The 26,820-nt window shown below is 34.3% G+C and overlaps 3 protein-coding genes across 4 annotated transcripts; 1 reads left to right on the top strand and 2 right to left on the bottom strand.

Moving 5' to 3' along the window:
* Positions 1–238: 238 nt before the first annotated feature.
* LOC125863376 (U-box domain-containing protein 34) lies at positions 239–5,268 on the bottom strand. Its single transcript, XM_049543565.1, has 9 exons — positions 5,055–5,268; positions 4,019–4,140; positions 3,805–3,920; positions 3,137–3,258; positions 2,778–3,016; positions 2,504–2,605; positions 1,819–2,247; positions 563–1,309; positions 239–456 (listed from the first exon to the last, which is right to left on the bottom strand). Exons 1-9 carry the CDS (start codon positions 5,248–5,250, stop codon positions 253–255), a joined length of 2,277 nt encoding a protein of 758 aa, XP_049399522.1. The 5' UTR covers positions 5,251–5,268; the 3' UTR covers positions 239–252.
* A 1,898-nt stretch (positions 5,269–7,166) lies between these two features.
* Positions 7,167–12,506, bottom strand: LOC125862427 (lycopene epsilon cyclase, chloroplastic). Its single transcript, XM_049542490.1, has 11 exons — positions 11,998–12,506; positions 10,645–10,816; positions 9,821–9,956; positions 9,593–9,703; positions 9,416–9,518; positions 8,973–9,116; positions 8,769–8,876; positions 8,587–8,683; positions 8,230–8,355; positions 7,881–8,013; positions 7,167–7,557 (listed from the first exon to the last, which is right to left on the bottom strand). The coding sequence occupies exons 1-11, from the start codon at positions 12,283–12,285 to the stop codon at positions 7,392–7,394; spliced, it is 1,584 nt and encodes a 527-aa protein (XP_049398447.1). The 5' UTR covers positions 12,286–12,506; the 3' UTR covers positions 7,167–7,391.
* A 5,670-nt stretch (positions 12,507–18,176) lies between these two features.
* On the top strand, positions 18,177–26,820 carry LOC125862419 (diacylglycerol O-acyltransferase 1A-like). Of its 2 annotated transcripts, XR_007446043.1 has the most exons (17): positions 18,177–18,783; positions 20,274–20,354; positions 21,146–21,219; positions 21,302–21,377; positions 21,588–21,655; positions 22,433–22,556; positions 22,738–22,824; positions 23,541–23,642; positions 23,726–23,862; positions 24,554–24,635; positions 24,758–24,778; positions 24,973–25,035; positions 25,998–26,045; positions 26,168–26,230; positions 26,351–26,404; positions 26,496–26,665; positions 26,705–26,820. XR_007446043.1 is itself a non-coding variant. In XM_049542480.1 (16 exons), exons 1-16 carry the CDS (start codon positions 18,397–18,399, stop codon positions 26,598–26,600), a joined length of 1,572 nt encoding a protein of 523 aa, XP_049398437.1. In that variant the 5' UTR covers positions 18,177–18,396; the 3' UTR covers positions 26,601–26,820. The 2 variants fall into 2 exon arrangements, 1 of the variants encoding a protein (XP_049398437.1); XM_049542480.1 differs by having other exon boundaries at positions 26,496–26,820.

The following is a 26,820-nucleotide window of genomic DNA, read 5'->3' as shown; positions in this document are numbered from 1 at the left end:
TTAATGTATATATACGAACATACTGCTTGACGACTTTGTCCTAAAGTCACTTGTGTATACAACAGTCCTATTACTTTTCCTTCTTTTCTTGGTTTCTCTAGTTTCCTTTTTGGCTTGATATCGTCATGAACGTTTAGACCCTTTGCACTGAAAATACGGTGGAGGTTGGTTGAAGATGATGTTATGCAGCATTCAAACCAGCCCTGAAGTGAATGAACTAGAAATAAGGAAATGAACTATCCACAGCAATCACTAGTTTTTCTCTATCTGAACGATGTTGAATGTTGATCTCCACTCTTGTATAGCAAGTCGCAATGTGTGGTTTGGCGTGACCAGCTTGTGCTGTAGTCTCTGTTTTGTCATGGGTGATACACTGTATCTGTCGAGCCATAACTTTATTGCTCTATGCTCATACGTATAGCCATCAGCTGCTATCTGTGGATCTTCCATTACTTCCTGCAAAGATGTTGCATGATAACAAGAGCAGAAAGCAGAATGAGATGCATGCACAAAAATTGCACTAGAAATGACAAGGTCATCCTCTGGAATTTCCAGTTCTCACCTGAAGGATCGGGCATAAGTACGGAATAGGTGCCCGGATAAGGTTCTTCTCTTCATTGGTATGCATGTCAGCATATTCAGCAAGTCTTTTCAGAAGTGGAAGAACTTCAGTATCAAGGTCAGGTCTCTCTCGGCATCTAAGATTGCAGCATTTCAGCGCCATCCTAGCTAGCTCTTCTGCTTCAATCCATGGCCAATCAGGAACTGAGTTATCCAGTATATCCACCAATGAATTACAATTTATAGCATTCTCAAATTTCATTATAAGGCCATTAGGACGACGAGCAGCCAGTAATTGAAGTATTATTATTCCAAAAGCATACAGATCAGATTTTGGTCGGAGTGTGCCAGTTCTTTGATACTCTGGATCCATGTAACCAAGGGTGCCAGCAAGAACAGAGTTCCTGTATTCTGTAACATTTTCTGGTACAACATCTGATATAATCTTTGCTAGACCTACATCTCCTATTTTGCTCACAAAATTTTTGTCCAACAATATATTTCCTGGTTTCAGATCTCGATGAATAACAGGCTCAGGCTTTGAGTTGTGTAGGAATGCAAGAGCACATGCCACTTCAAAAAGTATCCTGAATCGAGAAAACCAGGGTAATGTTTTGCTGTTTCGTTCCAAAATGTAATCTTCAAGGTTTCCATTCTCCATATACTCATAAGCAAGGCAACCATTTTCTGGACAGGCTCCAAGCAGTAAAACAATGTGTGGGTGATGTAACTGGCTAAGAACCTCCACCTACAAATGATTACTATTACATCAACAGAAGTTGAAGATATCTGCTATAAACGACTACAATTAAATTTGGGACTAACCATATCTGGTAAACATTCCATAAATTCCTGACACAAATAATTGTGCACAAGATCTAATACATGATGTATGCTGAGGAGTGTTTCTCAGGAAAAAAGGGCAAGGCATGTAAGGTGTGAAGTTGGAAGTTTTGTTATGTGTTAACAATGATACTGCAAAAGTGTTTGAAATTATAAACTACAGCACCTAGAAATATAAGAGGGGATTGTTCCTCTCTTATTAATTGATATGGTAAACTCCATCCCCCTACCAAAGAGTCAATAATGGCCCTTTTTTTCACTTTCCTCCCTGGTGACTCGAACCTCAAAACTCTTGGTTGAGAAGGTGGAGGGGTCTTTCCACTACACTATGCGTAACTTTTCAGTAAAAGGAGGCATGTCTAAAATTGCGTAACTTGAAATGAAAGAGGAAACAGCAAAAGCTTGAAGAAACACCTCTTTTAGAAATTCCTCTTTCTTTTCTGATGCATCAGAATGAAGAACTTTGATGGCAACAGGGGTGTGCTCAAGATCGCCTTTGTAAACTTTCCCGTATGCCCCTTCACCAATCATCTTAGACTCGGAAAAGTAATCAGTTGCAACCTCAATCTCTCCTCTAGTAAACCTTCTATATCTGCCATCAGATGATAATAGTGCATCAACAATTCTCTTTTTCTCCAAGGACTGCTGAAGAGCCTTCAACTCTGCTATCTGCCTCTCATAGACCTCTTTGGAAAGCAATTTTCTTGCTATCTCAACCTCCTTCTCAGCTTCCATATGCTTCTCCTTTTCTTCAGCAGCAATTTTCCTTAGATTTTCTTCTCTTTTCTTGGCGGCATTCACTTTTCCAGACTCTTCAAGGTATTGCAAAGAAAATAACTGGACCTGAAAGACAATGTGCGAGGTAGTGTCAGATCTTGCCTGTAGAAGTGGACAGGTTCATGATGCGAGGCATCAGTATCTTGCCAACTGGAGTTACCATAGCTCACTAATGTTGTAAAGCTATTAACACTGACATGGAACTAAGATAGATTATCGAGATCCTGATTCTAATCAGTAGCATATATTTGTTGTTTCCAGTATGTAAGACGAGCACTTCATGATTACCATATGATTTGAGGTAAAGTCGGAAGAGCTTTACCTTGTTCTGGGCATGGGTCAGGTCCTCACATGCTTGATTGTACATTGCTAAAGTATCCTGTAATTCTAGGCGCAACCTCTCCACTTCGTCCTGAATGTCTAACTGTGCAAAAACAGAAATGACATGATAAAAGCACCACATCAACATCAACATATATATAGATTTAATTATTCTAAATAATGTTATACTTTCAAATGACATTTTTAAAATATAAACGAATAAAAGTTTTACGAGGAACTTGAAGAAACGCATTAGAGAAAAGTTATCAGGTCACCTGCTCTGAGTAAGTGGAAGAATGACATCCCTTGACTGCCTCCAGACCTGTGGTCACATCTTCCAGATTTCGATTAGTTCTGTGTTGAGGACTGACATAACTAGAAGAGTTCCCATGGACAAATTCGAGAGAATTCAGATGGCTAGCTGCAACCGATGATGATCTGTTATGGACAACACTTCCTGCGGAGACGGAAGATGCACTGGATTGTTGTTTATTGATCGTACGAAGGTCACCTTCTGTTTCAAAGTATACAAGCACTTTTTAGAAGTCAGAAACTGCTATTCCTGAACGGCAGAAGAGAGAGAACTTCAGAAAGTAAGATAAACGATTGAGAGACCAAAAGATTTTCAATATACCAGCGGCCAACAAGGGATTTAACGAATTTGTCATAAGCTTATTTGAGGACACCACATAAACATCACAACAGTCTGGAGCATGCTTGAGGATAATTGATGGCACGCTTGATCCCTTCAGCTTCCTAGTAAAAATTGATCTAAGGTTTAGCACAACTAGCGACTGGAGATCAGACATCCCCACCGAATCATGAAAAAATTACTTTCTTCTAACAAAAAAATCATCAGAAAAGGTCAAGTTGCAGCCAGAGATTATAGAACCTGGTATTCTCAAAATAAAATATGATTGCTAAATGGACATTAAGCGACATTTAGAATAAAGATGAACTACAATTTGGGTAACTCTTGATAAAATTTAATATTAGAAGAACAAGCCCTTGATATTATTACCAGTATAAAGCTCCAATCAACAAATATACAACTTTCTTTCAACCCGGTGCACTAAAGCTCCAGCTATGTGCGGGGTCCAGTGAGGACCGGACCGCAAGGGTCTATTGTACCAACCTTACCCTGCTTTTATGCAAGAGGCTGTTTTCACGGTTTGAACCTCTGAACTCCTGGTTACATGGCTGGAACTTTACAGGTTACGCCAAGGCGCTCCCTTCTTAATCAACATATATTATGAGTGAATACTGATAAACCAAAATCCAAAGTCATCTTGACCCACATACCTAGCAAAGTAACTGGGGGAGAAAGAGCCCAAGACTAAACTTTTAATCCCAGAGTCATTTACATATTTTAGAAGCACTGTTGCAGGATTATTCCCTTCCAAGACCAAAGTCTCAACCTACAGGAAGTTCAGACATAAATACACTTGAAAATTTAATTTACTTCAACAAACCAAAACACAAAGGAGGAGAACTTTTTATTTGAGGAAGATCTTACATTTTTCCTTTTGCATAAAATCTTAAATGGGATAAAGATTTCTTCACATTTAGCCCTCTTATCACCCGTATATAGTTTCACCACATTAGCCTCAAGCCCATCAACAGGAATATACTCTCCTGCTACAATATTGATCAGACATACACATTATTAATAAACAGACGAAACAAAATAAAAAATAGGAACTTGTACATTCAAACTAAAAACTAGTACTGGGAAAGAGGAATTCAGCCTCAACTACCTCACACAAATCCAATCAACCAGCTCACTTTCATGAAAAAGCAAAGCAATTCAAAGGTAATATATTTCTCCATGAACAATTAAGAAGTACAATTTTTTTTTAATTTCCTTCCCAACACACTAATCAATCTATCAATCAATCAACTAACCTCAATCCACAATTAGTTGGGATCTGCAATATGAATCCTATATCCATTCCGCTCTTTTCAGGGCGATAGTGATAAATAATTTGGTCTGATTTTAAGAAAAATTAGGAGTTCTATTTACCTATTTAGACATTTTCTTTGTTGCTTTTTTCGAAGTTTTGTTTTTAAAAAACCTTTGTGGTTACACATTGTGTTAATTTTTCACTCCAAACTTTTTTTTTGATAATCGTGATGTACAGGCCAGCTTATGCGCACCTCGACTACCATCCCCTTCCCCTACCACCAGTATCAGATATCATATAACTCTGTCTACCTATAATAGAACAGATGAGAAGAAATCACATGAGCATATGTCTGAACCTACTTCATTGACCACTAGGCCACATGCAGCCCCTACTTCTCCTAGCATTAGCCAAACTAATCATTCTCCTCTGCAATTCTCAATGAACAGCATGATTTTGGCCTATCATTTGTTCAATTTGGGAGCTGATTTTTCACTCAAAACTTGGAAAAAAAGCTTTTTATAAAATTTCTCTTCATGAAAATTTTAAAACATTTTACCAAGTGAAATGCATGTACATGTTTCTCACAATATACTATAATACTAACATGAAATTTTCAAAATAAAAGCATTGCGCAAGAGAATTTACATGGAGTTGGAATTGTAGTTATTGTAGGCATAACATGAACTAAAACAAATCGATTCGCTTTAGGCAACAGTTTCTCCACAGCCCACTTCACCGCACGTTGACTCCCACTCCCTTCTTCACTCTTAACAGCTACCGCCACCGTTACATTCGCCGGCGCCGGAGAAACACCAGTATCTCCGTCAACCTTCACTTTCATTTTTTTTCGAAACAGAGAAGAGTGAGAAAGAAAAATAATTTTTGGAGACTTTAGGGGTCAATTTTCAGTTATTTAAAAGTTTGATATTTGGGCCATAAGAAGACCGGGTCGGCCCAAAAGACGTGCAATGGTCGGTTAGATGATTCTGGGCCCACTTGGACTATTTGGATTGTTTAGAATTTTTCCTCTATTTTTTAAAATTATTTTTATAAAATCATTTCATTGTCAACCAATAAAAAAAGGATCTTAATATTTTTAGTCAGTCTGCTTGAAAAAAAAATCTCACATGTAATCGTTGTATTTGATTTGAAGGTCCTTTGAAAACAGTCTTTTTACCTTTTTGAGGTAGGAGTAAGATTAGCGTACACTCTATTTCTCTCCACTCCCCAGATCCTACTTATGGAATTTTACTGAGTATATTATTGTTGTTGTAATAGACATTCCATGTATACACATTGAGTGAGAACAAGTTATATAGTAATTATATTGATCATGAAAAATTGTGAAAAATAAAATATTTTCTATTGTTGGTTTTGTGGGGATGCAGTATTATGGCATAAAAAAACATTTAAAATAATGAATGGATGCATTTAATATTATGGTATCGCAGTCGATAAAGTGGAAATAAAAGAATGTCAAAATTTAAGTTGTTTGATATAGGATACAACTATATATATACAAGTATGACATAAATAGTTGATGTTCGCACAAACTAATTAATTTGATCACAATATGTATAGTGAAAGAGATTCTTGTTCTAGCACATATAGTTGTTTGAACATCAAGTATATGTCAAATGAAAGAAGAGAGGATATATTTTGGATACCTTAACTTGATTCGTTGATTACTTATTTAGTTGATTGATTCTTAGAGAGATAAACATACAAACAACGATAAAAGTTAATTTTTGCTTTCATTTTCTACTAGTTTAATTACACTTGAACTTAAAAACAATTTTCTAATCTTAACCGCATGAATATAAAATAACGAACTCATCAATTAAAGCACATAAAAAGTGAAATGTTTTTCCTTAATTTATATTTCTCATCATTGACTTTGAGACCAACTAGTTCAAGGAGAAGATATCATATATATATTAGTGTCCAACATATATACAATAATAACAATAGTGAATTAAAATAATTTGTGAAAAGAGATGGAAAATGCTTCTTTTAAATTGTTTAAATAAACCTTTTTTAAAAATTTAAAAGAATGTTTCAAACTTCAACAGCTCACATTCATGCACTATTAATTAACTTTTATATACATTGTATTGAGAACATAAAACAATTACTCCTATTACACTAGCAAATTATCTAAAAGAAAAGGAATAAGGCACAAGGACCTCCCTAAATTATGACCGAAATCTCAGAGACACATCTTAACTAATTTAAGGTCCTATGAACTCATTTTTTTTGTAATTTTGTACACATTTTTGGCTTACGTGACATTCAAACATCTCTCATGCGCCTCAACCAGTGGCGGAGCCACTTTATCATTAGGGGTTCATCCGAACCCCCTTCCGCAAAAAATTATATTATATTTACATGGTTAAAATAATTTTTTAGGTATATATAATAGATGTAGAACCCCCCTTCGGCTACTTCGTGTGTCTATTTTTTCAGATTTTGAACCTCTTATCGAAAACTCTGGCTCCGCCACTGGCCTCAACTATGCGGAATCACGGAGTGTGCCACATAAGCCAAAGGTGTACAAAATTACCAAAAAAAATGAGTTCGGGAGGCTAATAGGACATTAGTTTAGTTAAGGTGTGTCTCTGAGATTTCGGTCATAGTCTAAAGGTACTTGTACCTTATTCCAAAAGAAAATTACAGATAATAACAATTCATCATAAGTGAAAACAATAAAAATAAAGCAGGTAATTTATGACAAATTAAAAAAAAAAAAACTAGCAATATTATAAAATTTATATATACTGGCAATGTATATAAATTGGATCAATACATGATCTTGGACAAAAAAGAAGCAGATACAGAAACTGAAACTATGCAACTTATTCAAGCATATTAACCTAGTGAAAATGTTATATACAAGCTAAGGCCTCGAGAGACCGCGATTTCTGTTATGAATCTGAAGTAATGAGGCCTCTGATTCAACAACTATTGTAGGAGGAATTTACTCTAAAATGTAAGATAAGTTCTTATCAATGTTGCACCAGTAGGATCAGATAAAAGATGTCTGATTAAGCCTTTTCTCATGTCATTTGGTGCAATAACAAACATGTAGAAGGCAAATAACATGAGGTCTGCTGAAGAAAGACTTGAACCAAGAAATCCCTGCCACATCCTGAAAGAATAACGCTTCTTGTTACTGAAAGATGTAACTTATATACACTGACAGTATAAAGATTTTTTACGCTATCAACCTACGTTTACTTGTTGAAGGATGTTACATTCCTTATTTTCTATGTTACTAATCTTAACTTATTATGAACGATTACATGTAGTGTTTTCTCGTTAGTACTAAGATTACAACAGTCTCACTATTCAATTGAAGTGTCTTATGTAGATATTTGTGTGGAAGTTATTATTGTATAGAATTTAAACTCATTCGAGAATGATGTCATATCATCAAAGATAACTGGGTGATGGAGCAAGATCAAGGCATACCATTTTGGCACACGGAAGAATGCGCGGAAAAATGACCTTATCCCCTCAATATCCAGCTGCAATATGAGTGCCAGCCCAAAAAGGAAAAATGATCTTTGTCGTTTTCGTTCTTGTGGCCAAAGGGTGTTCCAAGCTGAATAAAAGATGAACACTTGCTTAGTTCAGAAAGATCAGAATCTATGTTGCTTGGACACTCCAAAAATGTTGCCGCACCATGTCGGATTCTCCAAAAAGGCATTGCTTTTGAAGGATCCCGAAAGACAGCCAGTGGCATATTTAAAGAGTACGAACAACATAGGTTGGAATGATAGTGAAGCAATCAAGAACAGCAGAAATGGATATCATGTACCTTGAGTTGAAATACTAGGGATACTTGAACTAGTAAGCATGTTCTTCATTTGATTTTGTCGTAAAATATTTGCAAGTACGGAGGCGCATTTTGGAGCTTCGGACAGTGATCTAACAACTGAATAACCTGTTTATGCAGTAGAGGAAGTTTCAGAAAGCATTGCATTTAAAGAACAACACATAAGGTCACAATTTCGAGCTGTGGAAATAGTCTCTTGCAAAAATGCAGGGTAATGTTGCGTACAATAGACCCTTGTGGTCCAGCCCTTCCCCGGACCCCTTGCATAGCGGGAGCTTAGTGCACCAGGCTGCCCTTTTTTTATATTAATTAGAGTTATGTTTTTTCTTCTCGTACTACCTGTGGCTGGATGAACCATGCTAGCAGCAGCACCAAATGCAAGAGTCTTTTGTTCTGTATTTGGCAAAGATCCACCAACCGGTATATAAGACCATTCCTGCGTAAAATTTCACTAAGGTCATGGTTGTCGTTCTCTAGACTAAAAACAAAAATTGCACATAACGAAAGGTGGATTGGATTACCTCCTCGTAAATTTCTTTAATTCTTACACCAAGGGTGTTCAATCGTAACATCAGTTTTTTCTTTAACAGATCGAATGGCATTGCATCTTTTGAAGCCAAACAAGTTTCCTGCAGATAGACACAGATATTAGTCACACATAGCCAAGTGTAGTAATGTGTGGCGCATAATAACAAAAACTAGTTGGTTAAATGTCAAAAACTAACCTCGAAAAAGACACGTGTTGGAGACATGGGCATTGCATAGAGAAATGTTGGATATTTAGCTTCTAAAGATTGAGCGTCGTGTCTGACATAGTCTCTATAATCCATGAAAACCATCAGGCTCGGGTCATATGGATTGTTATCGACCTAAAACAACAAACGACCATACAATTACAAAACCAACCAAGCTTAGATGTCATAATATAGTAGTTGCATTTTTATCTGATGAATAGGAAGTCTGATTCTAAGTTAACAACAGAAACAGAATAGCCAAATTGAATGCATATATCCGAGACGAGTACCAATCTATTAAACCGAGGAAGGATAGACCAAGACAAGGAAAAATGCAACAATTTTCTCACATTAACCTTGTAAAGTTAAAAGTATTTGAGTGCATAACATGCAAAAACTTCAGAATTACTCTATGTTAGATGATTTTTCTCTACCTCAACTTCCACTCCATAGGCTGTTTGAACAGAAACTCTAGGACCTCCCAACTCATACTGCAAGAATTTCCCCGAGGCTGCTCCCGATGCGACAGTCACAAACCTGTTATCGTAAGTTAGAAGTTTCACAATGAGGAAGCAGTCAAATTTCAAGTCTAAAAAATGACAAAACTATACCTGCAGGGAATCACAACATCACCCTCGCACTCTACAAGACTCTGGCCATTTGTGGCCTCAACAATCCTATCCACTTTCGAGTTTAGATACAAAACACCTGCCTCCACACACCTAGGAAGATTAATGTGAATTACACCTTTAAGGAAACTAAAATGATGAAACATTTTGTAAAGAATAAATTAACGACTCAACTTGTATGACATGAGGAACAAGTTAAGTGAATTTAACCTTTTGAGTAACTCCTCATGCAGTAAATGGCGACTAACTCTTCCATAGGCACGGCCAATAAGAATAGGATCATCATCATCAAGATATACAATGGTATCCCGCCAAACATGTTCAATGCAGGCTTGAAGACCAAGATCTGAAAAAAGAAAATATAAACATCATTTGAAAGACTAATCAAGCATCAAAAACCTCAAAACAAATAATGACAGATCCAGTGTTCATGCATGTAATTAAAATAAAGTGAATCTTTTACTATCATCATCTTAATTCTATTCAATTTTCACAAAGCCAAGGTTAGTTATTTCCCGATATCACCAAGTCTTCCTATCGTTGGACCATTGATATCCCATGACATGCTTTTGAGACACTTCTGTAACTTTCTGTTATTCCTTGATCCATTTACTCATTTGGTTCTTGAAGAGAAATATGATAAGGTTTTCGACTTTTTGAACTACTAAAATAAACCACATATTTCAAATTTCTCCTAGCATACACATTTTCTTGTGATTACCATCATACTTTGTATTCTATGACCCTTCTTAATATTTACTATTAATGAAAGTTAAACGCGAGGGATCTAATCATTTTAAATTAGATTAAGATAAAGGATCATATTGTCTGAGAAATAAACAATCACTATGAATCTCAAGAAGACAAATTGCTAAAAGGGAGAATGTAAGTCCAATGTGCTTCAAGAAATCTCTTAGTAATAAGCCTACATGCAGAAGTCTGATTAAGGTCCGGAAAAATTAAGATATCCTGTTTCATGAAAGGAAATGTAGACACGAAAGGACTCTTTGTGAAAATATAATAAGGATTACAACCTTTGAACTCATCCTCCCATACGCCATAGTTATTTGTGAAAGGAAGATCAGGCCCAACAAGCCCCACATTCAACCCCAATTTAGCAGACTCCGCGGCAAGAGCAAGACCAGCAGGACCACAGCCAATAACCACTAAATCCAGTACAGTTTGTCCAGCTGATATTTGTCGCAACTGCAAGCTGAGATAGTATGATGAACAAAGCAAAAGTGTTTGCTACAGTATAACGACAACAACAACATACACGGTGTATCCCACAAGTGGGGACTGAGTAGAGTAGCAAGTACATAGACCTTACCCCTGCCTTTGTAAGGTAGAGAGGTTTTTCCAAAAGAGCCCGATAGGAACTGAAGTTTTATATTGGATAAAAGAGATTGAAAATGCAAAGAGAGACACAAGCAGGGGCAGAGCTAGCTTAGGCCCAGGGGGTCATCCGAACCCCCTTTGGTCGAAAATTACACTATTTAAACATGGTTAAAATTATATTTTGTGTATATAATGTAGATGTTGAACCTCATTCGACTAGTTGTATGTTTACTTATTCATATTTTAAACCCCTAAGTGAAAATCCTAGCTCCTCCACTAGACACAAGTATCTCATATCTCCGTAATAATCTCTTTACATATAAAAGATATATTACAACATACCTACACATCACAGGATCTTTTATTTATATAATAGCTAACTATAACTACTTCATAACCATTTAGGATAAAGACACATAACTTCTAGTAACCATAAGGAACTTCCAAATAACTCCTAATAATGGTAAGAAACTGATCAATCCTCCATATGTGAAAATTCCAGGAATTTGAGAAGATGTGGATCACTATCTTCTCCTATCTTTCTTCACTTCTTCCTCCTCGAATAACTATGGAATATACATGGCTTATAGACCCTTGGCTCAAAAGGGAAGAATCCGACAGGACAACAAAGTAGCAAGATACAAAACAAATGCAACAACATATAGCAATACACACTACAACAAAAACAGTTTTTAGCAGCAATAAATATGTACATTAACAAAGAGTGTTAAAGTCTTTACCGTCATTAGTTAATTATCATTAGATCCAGTGTCACTATAGCCTTTAGAGACATTTACAAAGAGTGTTAATTGCCACTAAAAATACATATTTAGCAGCAATTAAGTTATTGCCAGTTAATTAACTTCAGCTAAAGATTATTTTTCGTCTAGTGACACATCAAAGAATAAGAAACTACGCAATAACTAAGAGATATTACTAAAAGGATAAGAATGTCACTCCCTCTAAGGTCATGTCCTCGGTAAGCTGAGTCAAACGACTACTATATAACTTCAAATTATTTACATAAGGGGATCAAGAAAATCAATCACCTCATCAGAAAGCTTAGACTGCTGATCCATATCTTTTTTCTGCTGCATTTGAACAAAAACAAGTTGCGAACCACCGGCTTTTATATAATCTTCTTCATCAGCAAAATCTTCTTTATCAACTACACAACTCTCACTTCCACTACTACTATTACATTTCACTTGCATACTACTCATAGGCCAAAAAGATTGATTTTTTCTTGGCATAATTCTCCTCCCAACTAATGGTTTCAATCTCGGACGCGTAAAAACCGCCATTGCTCCAACATTTTGAGCTCCAACACACTCCATTTTCAAGTATATCCCCTTTCTCTAGCTTCTTTGCTTTTTTTTTTCTTCAAAAATGTTCAAAATCTGAGATCTTTTTCCATTATTTTGGTCAATTGGGTGTTTGAAAATTGAAAAATCTTGAAGAAATTTGCAAGAATTGAAGATTAATTTGATATAAATTTTGGGAATTTTGCTGTTTTTTTTGGATGGACAAGAGGGGAAAACTGAGAGAATAAGTGATATGGATAGGGAGGAGGGAAGTTTTTGCTGATGTGTACAATTTTTATTTCATGAATGGACACGTGGATGGATTTGATTTGCTGGAGTTATTTCATCTTGACAATAATTCAACTTTTTTTATAAAAAAAAAATGTTTTTTTCTACACTATCTTTTGCATTTGATTCTTTGAAGTTTTTCTAGAAAAAAAAAACTTGTCAACATTGGGTTGTTTTCAAACATGTGAATAAATTTCTTTTCGTTATTGTTCTTTCTCCTTTTATTTGTAGCAAATTTTTTTTATATTTGAGTTGGATGTGTTTTTATTCGAATTAAGGGTCTATCAAAAATAGTTTATCTATCTTTACACGGTAGGATTACATTGAAAATGTTATCATTGTTGTTATTGTTGTTACAAGTTCTTTAATAGGTTATACCAGTATAATTAATTGCAAAATTTAATTAGAAACTAAGGAAGTGTTTGGACATGACTTGACTGAAATTGAAAAAAAAAAAATAGCAATTGCAGTTAAGTTGAAATAAAAAATATTTGAAAGTTCAAAATGTAAAATGGAGTTCAAATTTTGAAAGAAAAAATTAAAGGATGTTTTCCATAATTTAAATTCTATATATATCAAAAATATTTTTTAAAATATAAAATACTTTCAATTTTATTAAAATTTTATATACCGATTCTTGAATGTCTGGTAGAATCAATATTTAAATTTATTTTAGGTTCCTACTCATTTTAAATTCGATTCAATTTTGATTCAACTTGCTTAAAATTGGTTGACTATAAAAGGAATGTTCTTAGTAACATTAAACTAAGAGTGAAGGGTCAAAAACAAATTACAATATCTTAATTTATTATGTGTCATATTTGAATTATCAGGTGTATGAATTTCTTCATGAACTACCATCAAATGTTTATCAAAACATACATTAACGGTCCATTATTTATTTTTTTCTATATGAAATCTCACCATCATTCAAGTAGAAAAATGATTAACTGATAATTGAGATGTGTTTTGATAAACATTTGGTGATAGTTTCAGATAAAAAAACTCACACATTTAATCGTTCAGCTATAAACTCAAAAAATTGAGATACTTTTACTCTTTAACTAAAGAATATGATGGTTCTTCTATTTTTAATATATTATAAATATTAGAGATTCCTTTAAAAACATTTAACCATTTGTTTATGAATACATCAAATCCAATTTCATTGTTAGCAAAAATTTCTTTTTTTTCCTTTCATTTATTACAATAACGCGTTTCATGTCATAAATAAACTCAAACATATATGAGGAAAAAGATAAATTTAATTTTTTTTATATAAATGTCCTCGACTAGAAACAGACACGTCAACAAGCAAATGCCTACTTTTAGAGTTTTAATAATTCAAAATACCAAAAATACCCTTAAGAGCTTCAAACTAAATGCTAACAACCAACCGTTTGCTTGTAGACTCTTATTAATAATATAAGTATATATATATAAAAGTAATAGGGAAAATGGTCTGAAAAATATTCTAACTTTGGCCGAAATTGTTGTTACGATACCAAACTTTATGCAAGACCTTTTATCCCCTGCACTATTTAATAGTGTATTTAAAAAGTATATATGTGCCCACATGGACACATTATTATTTATAATTATGTAATATTTATGATATCCACGTGAGAATATATATATCTTTAAAATACACTATTAAATAGTGTAGGGGGTAAAAGGTCCTTCCAAAGTTTGGTATCGTTAATGCAATTTCGGTCAAAATTCAGATATATTTCAGACCCTTTTCCCTAAGTAATATATTACATAAAATAATTTTTCAACAAGGTGAAAATTATAGGATGTTTGTACCATATTGGAGAAAATAATGTTTAAGAGGAGATTGGGGCATTAATTTTTTTTTTTTAAAGGTCTACTCATCATCACCTATAAGTAACAAATTTGTGGAGACAAAATCATTTATTGAATTGCTCCTCCAACTTATCAGCATATGATTTGAACATGGCAATATTGGTTCAATTGAAATTTTCTTTTCTGTTCATTAAAAGTTGTTGAGTTGTCTCTTCTATATTCATGTCTACAGCAAAACACTTTAGTAGGCAAGTCATGTGATTAGGTAGACTTGTCCGTTTGGATTCGCTTAAAAAAAAATAGTTTTTAAGTCAAAAAATAAAAAGTAGGTGAAGACATACTTTAGATTTTTGACTTATTTTAAGTCATTTTAAGCATATTTTAAGTAATTTTTTACTTTGTCAAACACTTTCTAACTTATTTTAAGTTATTTTTTATATTTGTCAAACACTTTCAGAAATCAAAAACTAACTTAAAGTAAATTTGACCAACTTTTAATCAAATCCAAACACCCTCTTATGCCTTCACTTGGAAAATATATATATATCAAGAACATAAATTTATACAATGAAGAACATGTAAAGATGAAGTTTTGATAATATGTCATGTGATTAGGCAGACTTATGCCTTTACTTGGAAAATATATATCAAGAACACAAATTTATATAAAGAAGACACATGTAAAGATGAAGTTTTGATAATATGAACAGTGGATATAAAATTAAAGGTCTGAAACATGTGTAAAACGTTTTCCTAAAAATAATATTTGTTTCCTCTCCTCTGCAAGATTGCCATTAGGGGTGGACGTTCGGTTCTTTAGTTTGATTTTTCAATTTTAGAAAAGTGTTCATCATATATCAAATTAAATTAATTCGGTTCAGTTTTTTCTACTTTGATTCGATTTAGTTTAGTGTTTTTAAATTGATTTTTTGGTGGGAATGAAAAATAACATGAGGACAAAACCAAAGTATAAGATACTTAAAAGAGAAATTTAAAATTATGTTAAGGAATGATGTGTCTCGCCATGGAAAACTTATTGTGCTAACTAAAAGACTATATTTGTCTTTGTCAAGAACATTATGCCTCCAACTACTTCTCGAGAAAAACAAGGACAAAGACGGGCTCCTTTACATAATGTACATTGATAAAAATATTTGGGTTCCTCTTGGAAAATAATATTTGAAGTTAACTATTGAATTGTACATTTGTTGCTACTTTGATTTATTGATAAATGATTTAATTGTTAGTTGACTTCTTATTTTTAGTTAAGAGAATGTCCATATATATATATATATATATATATATAATTTTTTTTATTTAATTTTTAATTTTTTTAAATAAAAGTTTGGTTCTTCGGTGCACCGAAGTTCTGAGACCCTTACACAAAACCGAAAAATCAAACTTTTGAAAAATTAACATTGACATCGAACCGAAAAATCAAAGTAATTCGGTTCTATTTTTCAGTATTTATGCCCACCCATAATTGCTATGAAATTGCACGCAAATAATTTTAGAGGATATGATAAATCTATGAATTTCTGCACTAAGCAAAGAAAAAACTGTTTCCCATGAATATAGCCTATTTTATTTTATTTTTTAAATTGAGAAAAAGAACTAAAAGAAAAATGTAAATCCTCCAAATATTAGTATAAAGTTAAATACTTGAATATACTATCAAAAAAGGATAAAATATCCATAGGCTCTATTCTCTCTAAATCTCATTTTGTAGAATTACAATGGATATCTTATTATCATTGTTACATGTATATTTTATTTTTAATGTAATAAATCAAACATTTACCACATCCAAAAATTAAAAAATTAAAAAAATATTTACCACAAATATATATTTATTAAATAATCTGTCATTATTTAATTTCCACATAAGCAATCATCCTCTACAAACAAGATTTCACTAAAATATTCAAGTTTTTCTTTAAATCAATTATTTTCAATTTTTTTCTCTTTATCCTTTCTCACAAGAGTTCCCTTTTTTTAAAATCTTCATTTAATGATGACCTGAATCTGTAATCTCAAGATTAAAGTATCTAAATAATTAAGATGTTATTTTTAAATCCAAACACTAAATGGTAAATTTCATAAGTATACAATAAAATAGTTTCATTTGCACCAAAGATAACGAACTTTTCATAAACATAAAACTAGCCCAGAATTAGTGATTTATGTACACGGAAGAAAACAACAATTCCAACAAAATGGCCATATGTATATGTTATGTATCAATATGTATATATAATGTATTGATATTGTATAAATAGTTTATACTTGTGTATATATGATGTTTAATTATATATCAGAGATGTATATATATCTATATACATTGTTGATACGATAAAATATACACTAAGTAGACATTGCAGTTTTTAAATTTTTTTTTTTTGAACCAACTTAAATCTCCTCTAAACAATTTCAAAATTTAGATATGAGCTCTTCTCAATGTTTCGAGACTTAATATATTATTCACTCGAAACGAATCACATTTATGGCATGTCGATTTTTGAAGTCAAGGTTTGAATAATGAAAGAAGAAAAAGAAGAAGAAGGCGAGGAAAACAATGAAGAAATAAGGAAGAAGAATTTTGCTTTGTTTGGATGGTTGTTACGTACTGTTTCATAATGTATTACATTGTATTTTATTGTGTTATATTACATCATACTGTATTGTTTTAATGAATACAATGTTTGGATAAATTGTATCGTTCTCCGTCGTTACATAATGTCACATATCCATAATTTAAAATGATAAACCTATAAGAAATATAGGGCAAGAGATATAGATACTATGAAAACGTAGGATAAAAGATGAAATATGATGATTAAGGAAACAACGCGATCAACCCAAATCAATCGTTACATAAAATGAGTCTTTTCGTCGTTACCTAAACTATGCAATATAATAAAATTTAAAAAACAATCAAAATAAACATTATATTTAAATTAACAATACAACGGTCAACGAGTAGCAACCATCAAAACAAGGTGTGAAGGAAGAAAGGGTTTTCAGAAGAATGTAACGACGAAAAATAATACAATTTATTCAAAGTTTCAAACATTATATTCATTAAAATAATAAAATATGATACAACACAATATGTATATATTACCATTTTATGGGAACTTTCACATATAGCCACTCAAAAATAGTCTAATTACTCTTCATAACTATAGTTTGATAGTTACAATTCGTAGCTACATGTTATAGGGAGGAGAGAGGTGAGCGAGACTGGGAGAGAGAGGGGAAAGAGTGGGAGAGAGGTGAATTGTATATGTATATCGGTTAGATAATTGTATATTAGACATATGTATTTGTATACATGGCAAGAGAGATTGGGAGAGGGAGGAGAGAGGCGAGCAAGAGAGGGCAAAGAGTGGGAGAGAGGTGAATTGTATCCGTATATCGGTTAGATAATTGTATATCATACATATGCATTTGTATATATGGCAAGCGAGATTGGGAGAGGGAGGAGAGAGGCGAGCGAGAGAGGGCAGAGAGTGGGAGAGAGGTGAATTGTATATGTATATCGGTTAGATAATTGTATATTATACATATGTATTTGTATATTCTAATGAATTATACATATACAAACGTGGTTAATTATACAAACTCGAAGTCAACTCACATAATTAATGTATAATATTAATCGCGAGTGATAATTATAACAAACTATAAGTAATTAATAATATAAATTTACCTTTTTATATATTATAAAATATACGTAACCATCCTTCCTTTAAAAAGATATCGTGAACAGGCGCGGATATTCACGAGATACTGTTCTGGAATTCGTCATAAGAAACTTCTAAACGGCTTTAGTGTGAATTCAACAAACAAACAAACAAACAAATTTCTTCTTCAAATCTCAATTTTCATGGCGGCGGGAAGCTCCATACGTATTTTCCTTAGTTGTATACTTCAACAATTGCCTATATAGAATCAATTCGGTACGTAATACGTTCACGTTCTACTCCATTTTTTTGCTTCCAATTTCAACTTGATTATTACTTTCTAGTGATTTCTAGAATTGAACCGATGACGATCAATCCGGACAGTATTACATCGTCGAGCGACGACAACAACAACAACCTCCGAAGGCGGCGTGGAAGTGGCGGCGGCGGCGGTGGTGGTGATAAATCTGTGGATGATGTGACGGAGTTGGATTCGAGCTCTGTGGATGCTTCGAGTAGCTCGGATGATTTAACGAGTGACGTAAGGGATGGAAGTGGAAACGGAGGATTGGATAAGGTGAGTGAGGCTGTGAGTACGACGGTTGGGAAGATCAGTGATGGAGATGGAATTCAGGAGGAGCAGAGGAAAGCGAATGAAACGACGCCGTTGAAGTATGTTTATAGAGCGTCGGCGCCGGCTCACCGGCGGAACAAGGAAAGTCCTCTTAGTTCTGCCGCTATTTTCAAACAGGTATGCTCTTCTTCTTACTGTTTTGACTTGGTTTTCGGTATTACTGTAAGTTCTGAATTTGAGGTACTTATTAATCGTTTTGTTTTGTTCATTACACCACTCGCTTAGCAAGGATTCAGAACTTTTTAGCTAGTGTGATTGGTTGCTGAGGCAGATTCATTATTTAAATTTTATGGATTCAAACTCAGACATACTATTTGTTGTGATTTTAATCATTTTACGCATAAATTTATGCATTTGCACCGATAGTAGTGCTTGAACACTCCGTTGTTGATTAGCATTTTGAGCTACAGAAAAAAGTTGGTCTTCTGTTCAGCAGACCTTGTTGTTTTTTAACCTCAGCACCAAAATTCTTTAAGAATATGTTCCTAATTCTAAATAAAATTTGTGTTAGGTTCTAGTAAGTATTGAGTACAATTATGTCCAACAGAATCCATTAATCCAACTAGAAAACATTGCAAAGATGACACTTTTGCCCAAGGGGCCTAGTGGATAGTGGCCAATGAAGTTGTTGAGAACCCTGTGGTCTCATGTTCAATTCAGCGGAAACAAAAAATACTAGGTGATTCTTCCCATTTGTTCTAGCCTTGGTGGATAGAGTTACTTGTTTCATGTTGCTGGTGGGAGGTGGCAGGTATCACGTGGACTTAATCGAGGTGCACCGAAGTTGGCTCGGTCACCACGGTCATAAAAAAAACCTTTTGCACAAATGGCAATAATTTTGTTTTTACTTACACATGTACTTCAAGCAATAAGTACCTCCATATTAGTTGGAAACTTAGGCTGGTATCAGTAGGCTTGCTATTGCTGAAAGCTGCAAACTACCTTGAGTATACTCAGTTTGATCTCATAAGCAAGGACTTTAAATTAAAATCTCAGGAACCTATATTTGTTCTCGGTTTTTTGTTTAAGTTCTTTTGGGTGCAAAAAGATTACTCTAGGAGTACCAAAATGGCATGCCAGTTGCCGGCTTTCTGCCAGTGAGCATCTCACCAGCAGCTATTGTTACCTTCAGCAGAGAGCAAATAAGTTTTGTTAAGAGGGTCATGAGTCATGACCCTGTATGATGGAGGAAGATGCTATTTATGATGAAGCCTGGTCGCTATGATTTTGAGGACAAGATATGTGGAATAGATGATGAGTGAATGCGATGTTTGGTTTGATCAAAATAGAAGCTTTTGCTGGCTGTTGACTTATAAAATTGTATTCCTATTGTATTGTGCTTGATTTATGCATGGAAAAACAGTAGGTAGACAATAATAGAATTAGCATATACTGTTTTAATTTTTTTTTGAGCATTCACTATTGTTTCATAAACTAACCAAGGCAGTGGAAGTTGACAATTTCTGGTGTAAAGAATCTCAAATTCACATTATTTGGATTGCAAATCAGGTGTCTTATGACTGATATCTAGCATAATTAGCCTGAATTCCCTGTAATTAAGTGGCTGTAGAGCGATTTTCTAATTTAGTTGGTGCATCTTGTTGTAGAGTCATGCTGGCCTACTCAATCTCTGTATAGTGGTGCTTATAGCCGTAAACAGCAGGCTGATTATTGAGAATTTGATGAAGGTACGTATCTTTTTCTAATGTCAGTTCTCTGTTCCAGTTGGCTAGATAGTTGAAATCTTCCCAATATATGCGTCATCTTTATTGACATCAAAGAATCACTCTTAGGGGTAACAATGTGGCTGGCCGCTGGCCAAACAAAGTGAATAGCTTAGAATTGTAATGTTTTTATTTTTTAAGAAAACAATAGAAAGAAATCATAGGTATGTTCCCTGAGGCCCTACGTGTTGAGTTGTCATTGCATGTTGATGAATATGTATTTGATTAAACATTTAAGAGGAACCCATATCATGTTTTGAGGATGCTATGTTCATGGAAGTTTTGGGAGTATTTCCACCCTTAAATCTACTGGGAAATATGAAATTTGATAAACTTGTAGCTTCACCTTCTTTCCAAAGTGCTATGCTGTTGCTAGAAGATTATGGTCTCAAAATCCAAATAGTTACCATGGAAATCTGGAAAGGGGATGGGGACAATGGGTTTCGGAAGAACCTGATGGATTAATGAGAACTTGTGAATTGCAATTAGAATCACAAATTTTTAGGGATTTTTAAAAAATTGAAAAATGCCAGAAAAGTTTTGCGGGGGAGGGGGAGAGGAACAAGGTGAAACGACATATTATCATGGGGAAAAGCACAGTGTGACGGCTGAAGCCTCATCCTGTCTGAACTTGCCCCATTGCTCTCTCTAATCCCTGTAACGTTTTAGCAGCATAGAATTATAAGATATAACTGTATTTCAGAGGGTTCTTAGTATTCATGTTGCACATGACAATCTCTTGACTACTATTGCAGTATGGCTTGTTAATTGGGTCAGGCTTCTGGAGTAGTTCAACATCAGTAAGAGATTGGCCACTTCTGATGTGCTGGTAGTGTTCTTAAGGCCTTTCTTAATCTGGGTTTTATGCTGACTTGAGAAATAAGACATTGAAGTTTTTTATGTGCTTGCAGTCTTAGCCTTCCAATTTTCCCTCTTGCTGCTTTTCTGGTCGAGAAAATGGCACGGAAGAAGTATATGACTGAACATGTAAGTCAGAATAACCTCTTCGTTCTTCCCTTCCTCTTTTTGTTAATTCTTCCATATCAATGAAATGTGACTGCTCAGACATGGAATAGTCACAGTGTTCAAGAAGGTATACACCAGAATAATTCTGGCTCTCGTGACTAGTCTGAACTCGTGTTACCTTTATTGTTTGACTTTAAGTTTAGCCAGTAACTTTTCTAACTGATCCTGCAGGTAGTTGTCACTCTTCACATAGTTATAACGACAGCTTCCATTTTGTATCCAGTTTTGGTCATCCTCAGGTTTGTTCTCATACTGTGGTCATGAAACTTTGATATATACATCCTCCTAAGAAGGTGCTAAGTGAGCCTTCACTGGCGGGATGTCTCTGTGTGTGTGTGTTGTAAAATTGAGGCGATATTATGGTAGAACTGGTGAATTTAGATGTCAAAGGTGCACTGTTATCTGGGTTTTAGTAGTCGTGCTTATGAACTAATTTTAATTTCCAAGTTGGATTTTTGGTGAAGAGATCATCTTTAAACATTAACCTGTTGCATTTTTGGATTGTAAGGGAACTTTATGGATGAAATAGATTAAAAAATTAGAGAAGTAGTAAAAGAAAATTAGTCATTGATCTGAATTAGAAATTTGTTGCATGCCACTATGTCCATATGGACAAGGGAACAAGTGAAACATTGCTAATTCAGAGTTTAAAGCCATATTTGAACTTAAATTCACATGGTTTATACTTCATCTATTTCAACGAATTGCAGTTTTTATTCTTTCGTCCATATAAGGATTGTTTATGTAGAATTATTATTTGTGCACTACGTGTATATGTTTTTATTTTTTCTTCATTGCTCTTTTCTTCTCTATAGATAGTGGTTGCCTAAAGTCTGATAGATGGTTCTTTTCTACGCCTTTTGCCTTTGATTACACTGGGTCGGATAGCTGCTTGTTCAAACTTTGTAGAAATTTAAATTGTGAGGAGAGAATCTTCAATTATGTTTGCAATCTCTATTTTCTTGCTCATGTACATTGAAAAAACTAGTGAGTCAGAGGTATTTTCAATTTCACAGGTGTGATTCTGCTTTTCTATCGGGTGGCACACTGATGATGTTTGCTTGCATTGTGTGGATGAAACTGGTTTCTTATGCACATACAAATTATGATATGAGACAGCTTGCAAAGTCTGTGGATGAGGTATGACTAGTTTATTTCTTTGTCATGGATCCACATCTGATCTTGATCAAGGCTTCTCCTGAAAATTTTCTAGACAAACCAACTTTTCTATTTAAGCTTCGGTACTCTTTCTGGAATTTTGCTCATCTGAGATGATGTTCCGAATATGGAGTCTCTCAGTTAAGTTTTTAAATGTTTTCAGGGTGAAAATTCCGAAATCAACTACTCTTACAATGTTAGTTTCAAGAGTTTGGCTTACTTCATGGTTGCTCCAACTTTATGCTATCAGGTAGGATCAGTTGACCTTTCCGAAGTTGTCAGTGATTTCATTCCTTGGTAGAGTACTTACTGTACGTGCATTACAGCATCTGATGTTTCTCTAGATTCACCAAGATTTAATTTAGATAACTCTGTCGAGCAATTTAGTTTGATTTTTGAAAAATTCCATGATCTTTTGTTTCCTGCCAAGTCTGCACAAATTTAAAGAGATTGTAGGTCTTTGATACTACTACCTTCTGTGTGATTTTATTGCCAAGCATGTCCTTGCCAGAAGTATTCATATGCATGTTAAATGGTGAAGCAATTGGACGTATTTAAAATTTTAATTTATGCAAAAAAGATTAAATTAGAGGCATCAAATATTGATATGGCCGTTGGACAATTTTTTTTTAGTCACGTGCGGATATTATTTTGGAGTAGTACTTGTATTATTGCGAACATGTGCAAATCCTACTTACGTTTGGAAGTACTTGTATTTCATACTGTATAATACTTGAATGTGGTGTGGGCAGATTCAATGGGGCTACAGTTGGTGAATACTACAACTGAGGCCCATCCGGTCCTTTTCCCCATAGATTATAGTCAAATTCCTTTCATAGTAATAGGAAATCAATTATCATCAGTCGTCTCAAAATGAAAATTTTGTGAACATTTTTACGAACTCTCTCTTACTATTTGTTCCACCAACTCATTAGTTTTTGGATATCTTTATTCTGTTATCTGAAGCTTAGCTATCCTCGCTCTGCATCCATTCGGAAGGGTTGGCTGGCCCGCCAACTCATCAAGCTGGTAATTTTTACAGGATTAATGGGATTTATCATTGAGCAGGTAAGTTCTCTTGAGCTTGACAGTTCAACGTGCCTACACCCCTGTCAAAGTAAAGTATACTAACCTTGGGCATCTTAATACAGTATATTAACCCGATTGTGCGAAGCTCACAACATCCATTTGAAGGAAACCTTTTATACGCCATCGAGAGGGTATTGAAGCTTTCAGTTCCAATTTTATACGTCTGGCTCTGCATGTTCTACAGCCTCTTTCATCTTTGGTATGTCCTATAAAATTTGATTTATAAATTTAGTATGCTTATGAATTTTATTTGTAGTTCATTGTCTTTCTTCCCATATTTTTTGATGTTCCAATCTAAGTTGCAAGGTTTTTATACTGTAGACTAAAACAAGTGTTAGGAACATTCTTACTGTGTATTTGTCATCATGCTTTCCATTTTTTTTATATGTTTAACTAAACTGTTCTGTGTCACTTATGAACCATGTAAAGTGCAAATCACATTATACTTTAAACTGGATTATCTAACTGCCACAAGTACTGAGTTGAGGGGGCTAAAAACTGAAGAACCAGAAGGTGCAAAATTGGAGGTGCTTAATGAATCTGAATGGTTTTAATTCAGTAAAATTATATTCCTCCTTGATATATCTATCCAAAGACCAACACATAGGTAGCACCTGTTAAATGCTGGAGATGGAATTTGATTGAGTGTACTGCAAGACTATTGTGTTAGATTATGAAAAGCTTCACATTTCAAGATGAAACGCCAGGGACTTTTTTTGTTTTATCTGAAAAACTAGAAAAATATGGATTATTTTCATATATGGATTATGTGTTCTAGCACTGCAACAGAATGAGTTCTATTTACATAATATGTCTCTTTGTAGGCTAAATATACTTGTGGAACTTACTGCAACGAAATAGTTATATTTACATAATACATCTCTCTGTAGGCTAAATATACTTGCGGAAATTCTGCGATTTGGGGATCGTGAGTTCTACAAAGATTGGTGGAATGCAAAAACAATTGATGAGGTAGATTAAAACATCAAACTGTCTTGTTCTTTTTGCTTCTTCATCCCAACAATTTCAGAGCTTGCTAGAGTTTCTCATTTATTTCTTTTTTGTGGTTGCACCATTGTGGCTGCTGTTATCAGTATTGGAGACTTTGGAATATGGTATGCACTTCTACCTTCTTTTTATGTCATTGCCGATTCTTATGCATGCAAAAAATGTGTTTGTCTTCATTACCTAGAAGTGGAACTTTCAGAAGACTATTAATATCTTTGTATGCACTTGTTTCGGTCTAGTTTGGTCTTTGTCAAACATTTTTTTGGACATTAAGTAACCCAAATGTTGGTGACAACTGCAGCCTGTACATAAGTGGATGGTTCGCCACATTTATTTTCCATGCTTAAGGAATGGCATACCTAAGGTACTTTCGGAGTTCTCTCATCCTAGATTCTAATTTATTTTTGAGCTATCTTCTGTCTGCTTAATTTCTAATCTTTTGTGCGCTATTACAACACCAACATACCAAGTATAATCCCACAGGTTGGGTTTGGGGAGGGATGTACACAGACCTTACCCCTAATTCATTTGGGTAGAGAGGTTATTTCTTATAGATCCTCGGCTCGAGAACATGTTTGAAAGAAGTGCAAGAGTAAAAAGCAATGATGAAAATAATGAAGAAAGAAAAGTAGCGACAGTAAAATAGTGTAGATACCCAAAGTAAATGAAACAATTGTGAATTTGTGATAGTAAAATTGAAGGATAAGATAATTTATCCTTTGTAAGCTGAGGTTAAAGTTTTACACAAAAATACTGCTTCTCTTCTTTTTTTATCTGATATAAGGTAAATACAAACATACTGCTCTTAACCATAGCACTTATTAATATTGAAAAAAAGAACAGAAAAAAAGACAACAAGGGATATGCACGCTTACATATTGAAGAAACAAGCTTTGATGTGATTTTCAACACTTCAACTTTAGTGGCCTTGCTAGATAACGAAATGCACTTCAAAGTAGAGCATATAAGCTATTCGGACAGATGAGCTTTTGTGCGCTATTAGTATCTTAATATACACTAGACATGGATGAAAGTTTTTTTCTATTTGATGAAAGGTTAAAGTGCTATTAGTATTTGACAGAGAACAGTGTAATATACTATCAAATAAGTGCCTTTTGGGTCCACACATTTTACTTCATATCTTTCACATCATTATTTTTATTTGTCAGTTTAGTAAGGCATGCCTAGTATTAAGCGCTATAGTCACTGCTTCAGATGTTTTTTCCACTTTCTACTTTACAGAAGTTTTGGCCTTGCTATTTGTATACTAGATCTTATTTTATGATCTATTAAATTAGCTTTATTACCACTTGATTCTTGCTCCAGGGAGTTGCAATGGTGATCTCTTTCTTTATATCTGCTGTTTTCCATGAGGTATGTGGTTTCCGTTCCTTTCCCCAGATGTGCGGGTATATTATCTTTTAAGAACAAACAACAACTACGCCTCAACAAAATGACTGGCTTTAGATAACATGTGGTGTTGTTGTTGTCTTCAGCTATGTATTGCTGTTCCTTGTCGGCTATTCAAGTTTTGGGCATTCCTTGGAATCATGTTTCAGGTATATATTCGAGGATAAGAAACGAGCTCTAGTCATAAAATAGTGACACTGGAGTGAAGTCTTATGTATCTTCATTGACAGTATGAATATTGACATGTAGTGATGTTTCTCTCTGAGCAGATTCCCTTGGTCATACTCACGAACTTTCTGCAAAACAAGTTCAAAAACTCGAATGTATGTCTTTCCGCCTTGTTTTCATAAGCTTAAGATGATTTATTCTCTTTTTCGTGGGCATATCCTGACAGTACGCGGCAACTTTTTTCAGGTGGGCAACATGACATTCTGGTGTTTTTTCTGCATTGTTGGTCAACCAATGTGTGTGCTTCTGTATTACCATGATGTGATGAATAGAAATGGTAGTTCAAGTTAAAGCTTCATCGTCGATCATTTTGTTAGACCGCGACTCGCGAGTGAGCATTGCAGTTTTGAACTATCCAAGTGGTAAGCTATAAGTCTACAAGTACAAGGAATTCCTGATGCTTTACTTATATGCTGAAACGGAGAAATTTCTGTTTTAAATTTGACTCAAAGGGAATTGAACAGAATTGTTGCTTTGTATTATATCTTTCATTTAATAATAAAGAAATGTA

The sequence above is a fragment of the Solanum stenotomum genome, chromosome 4, assembly GCF_019186545.1.
Source record: "Solanum stenotomum isolate F172 chromosome 4, ASM1918654v1, whole genome shotgun sequence".
NCBI classification, from domain to species: domain Eukaryota; kingdom Viridiplantae; phylum Streptophyta; class Magnoliopsida; order Solanales; family Solanaceae; genus Solanum; species Solanum stenotomum.
This window is presented reverse-complemented; position numbering and strand designations above follow the sequence as displayed.

What these genes read in the sequence shown, in the direction of transcription:
- LOC125862419 (XM_049542480.1), top strand. Translation starts at nt 18,397, where the DNA reads ATGACGATCAATCCGGACAGTATTACATCGTCGAGCGACGACAACAAC. An exon ending in AGAAGTATATGACTGAACAT is followed by an intron (nt 21,378 to 21,587) that starts GTAAGTCAGAAT and finishes CTGATCCTGCAG; the next exon opens with GTAGTTGTCACTCTTCACAT. An exon ending in TACAGCCTCTTTCATCTTTG is followed by an intron (nt 23,863 to 24,553) that starts GTATGTCCTATA and finishes ATCTCTCTGTAG; the next exon opens with GCTAAATATACTTGCGGAAA.
- LOC125862427 (XM_049542490.1), bottom strand. Translation starts at nt 12,285, where the DNA reads ATGGAGTGTGTTGGAGCTCAAAATGTTGGAGCAATGGCGGTTTTTACG. An exon ending in TTAAAGAAATTTACGAGGAG is followed by an intron (nt 8,684 to 8,768) that starts GTAATCCAATCC and finishes AATTTTACGCAG; the next exon opens with GAATGGTCTTATATACCGGT. An exon ending in CATGGTTCATCCAGCCACAG is followed by an intron (nt 8,356 to 8,586) that starts GTAGTACGAGAA and finishes CTGCATAAACAG; the next exon opens with GTTATTCAGTTGTTAGATCA.
- LOC125863376 (XM_049543565.1), bottom strand. Translation starts at nt 5,250, where the DNA reads ATGAAAGTGAAGGTTGACGGAGATACTGGTGTTTCTCCGGCGCCGGCG. An exon ending in AACTACAATTCCAACTCCAT is followed by an intron (nt 4,141 to 5,054) that starts GTAAATTCTCTT and finishes TCAATATTGTAG; the next exon opens with CAGGAGAGTATATTCCTGTT. An exon ending in TGACCCATGCCCAGAACAAG is followed by an intron (nt 2,248 to 2,503) that starts GTAAAGCTCTTC and finishes ATTGTCTTTCAG; the next exon opens with GTCCAGTTATTTTCTTTGCA.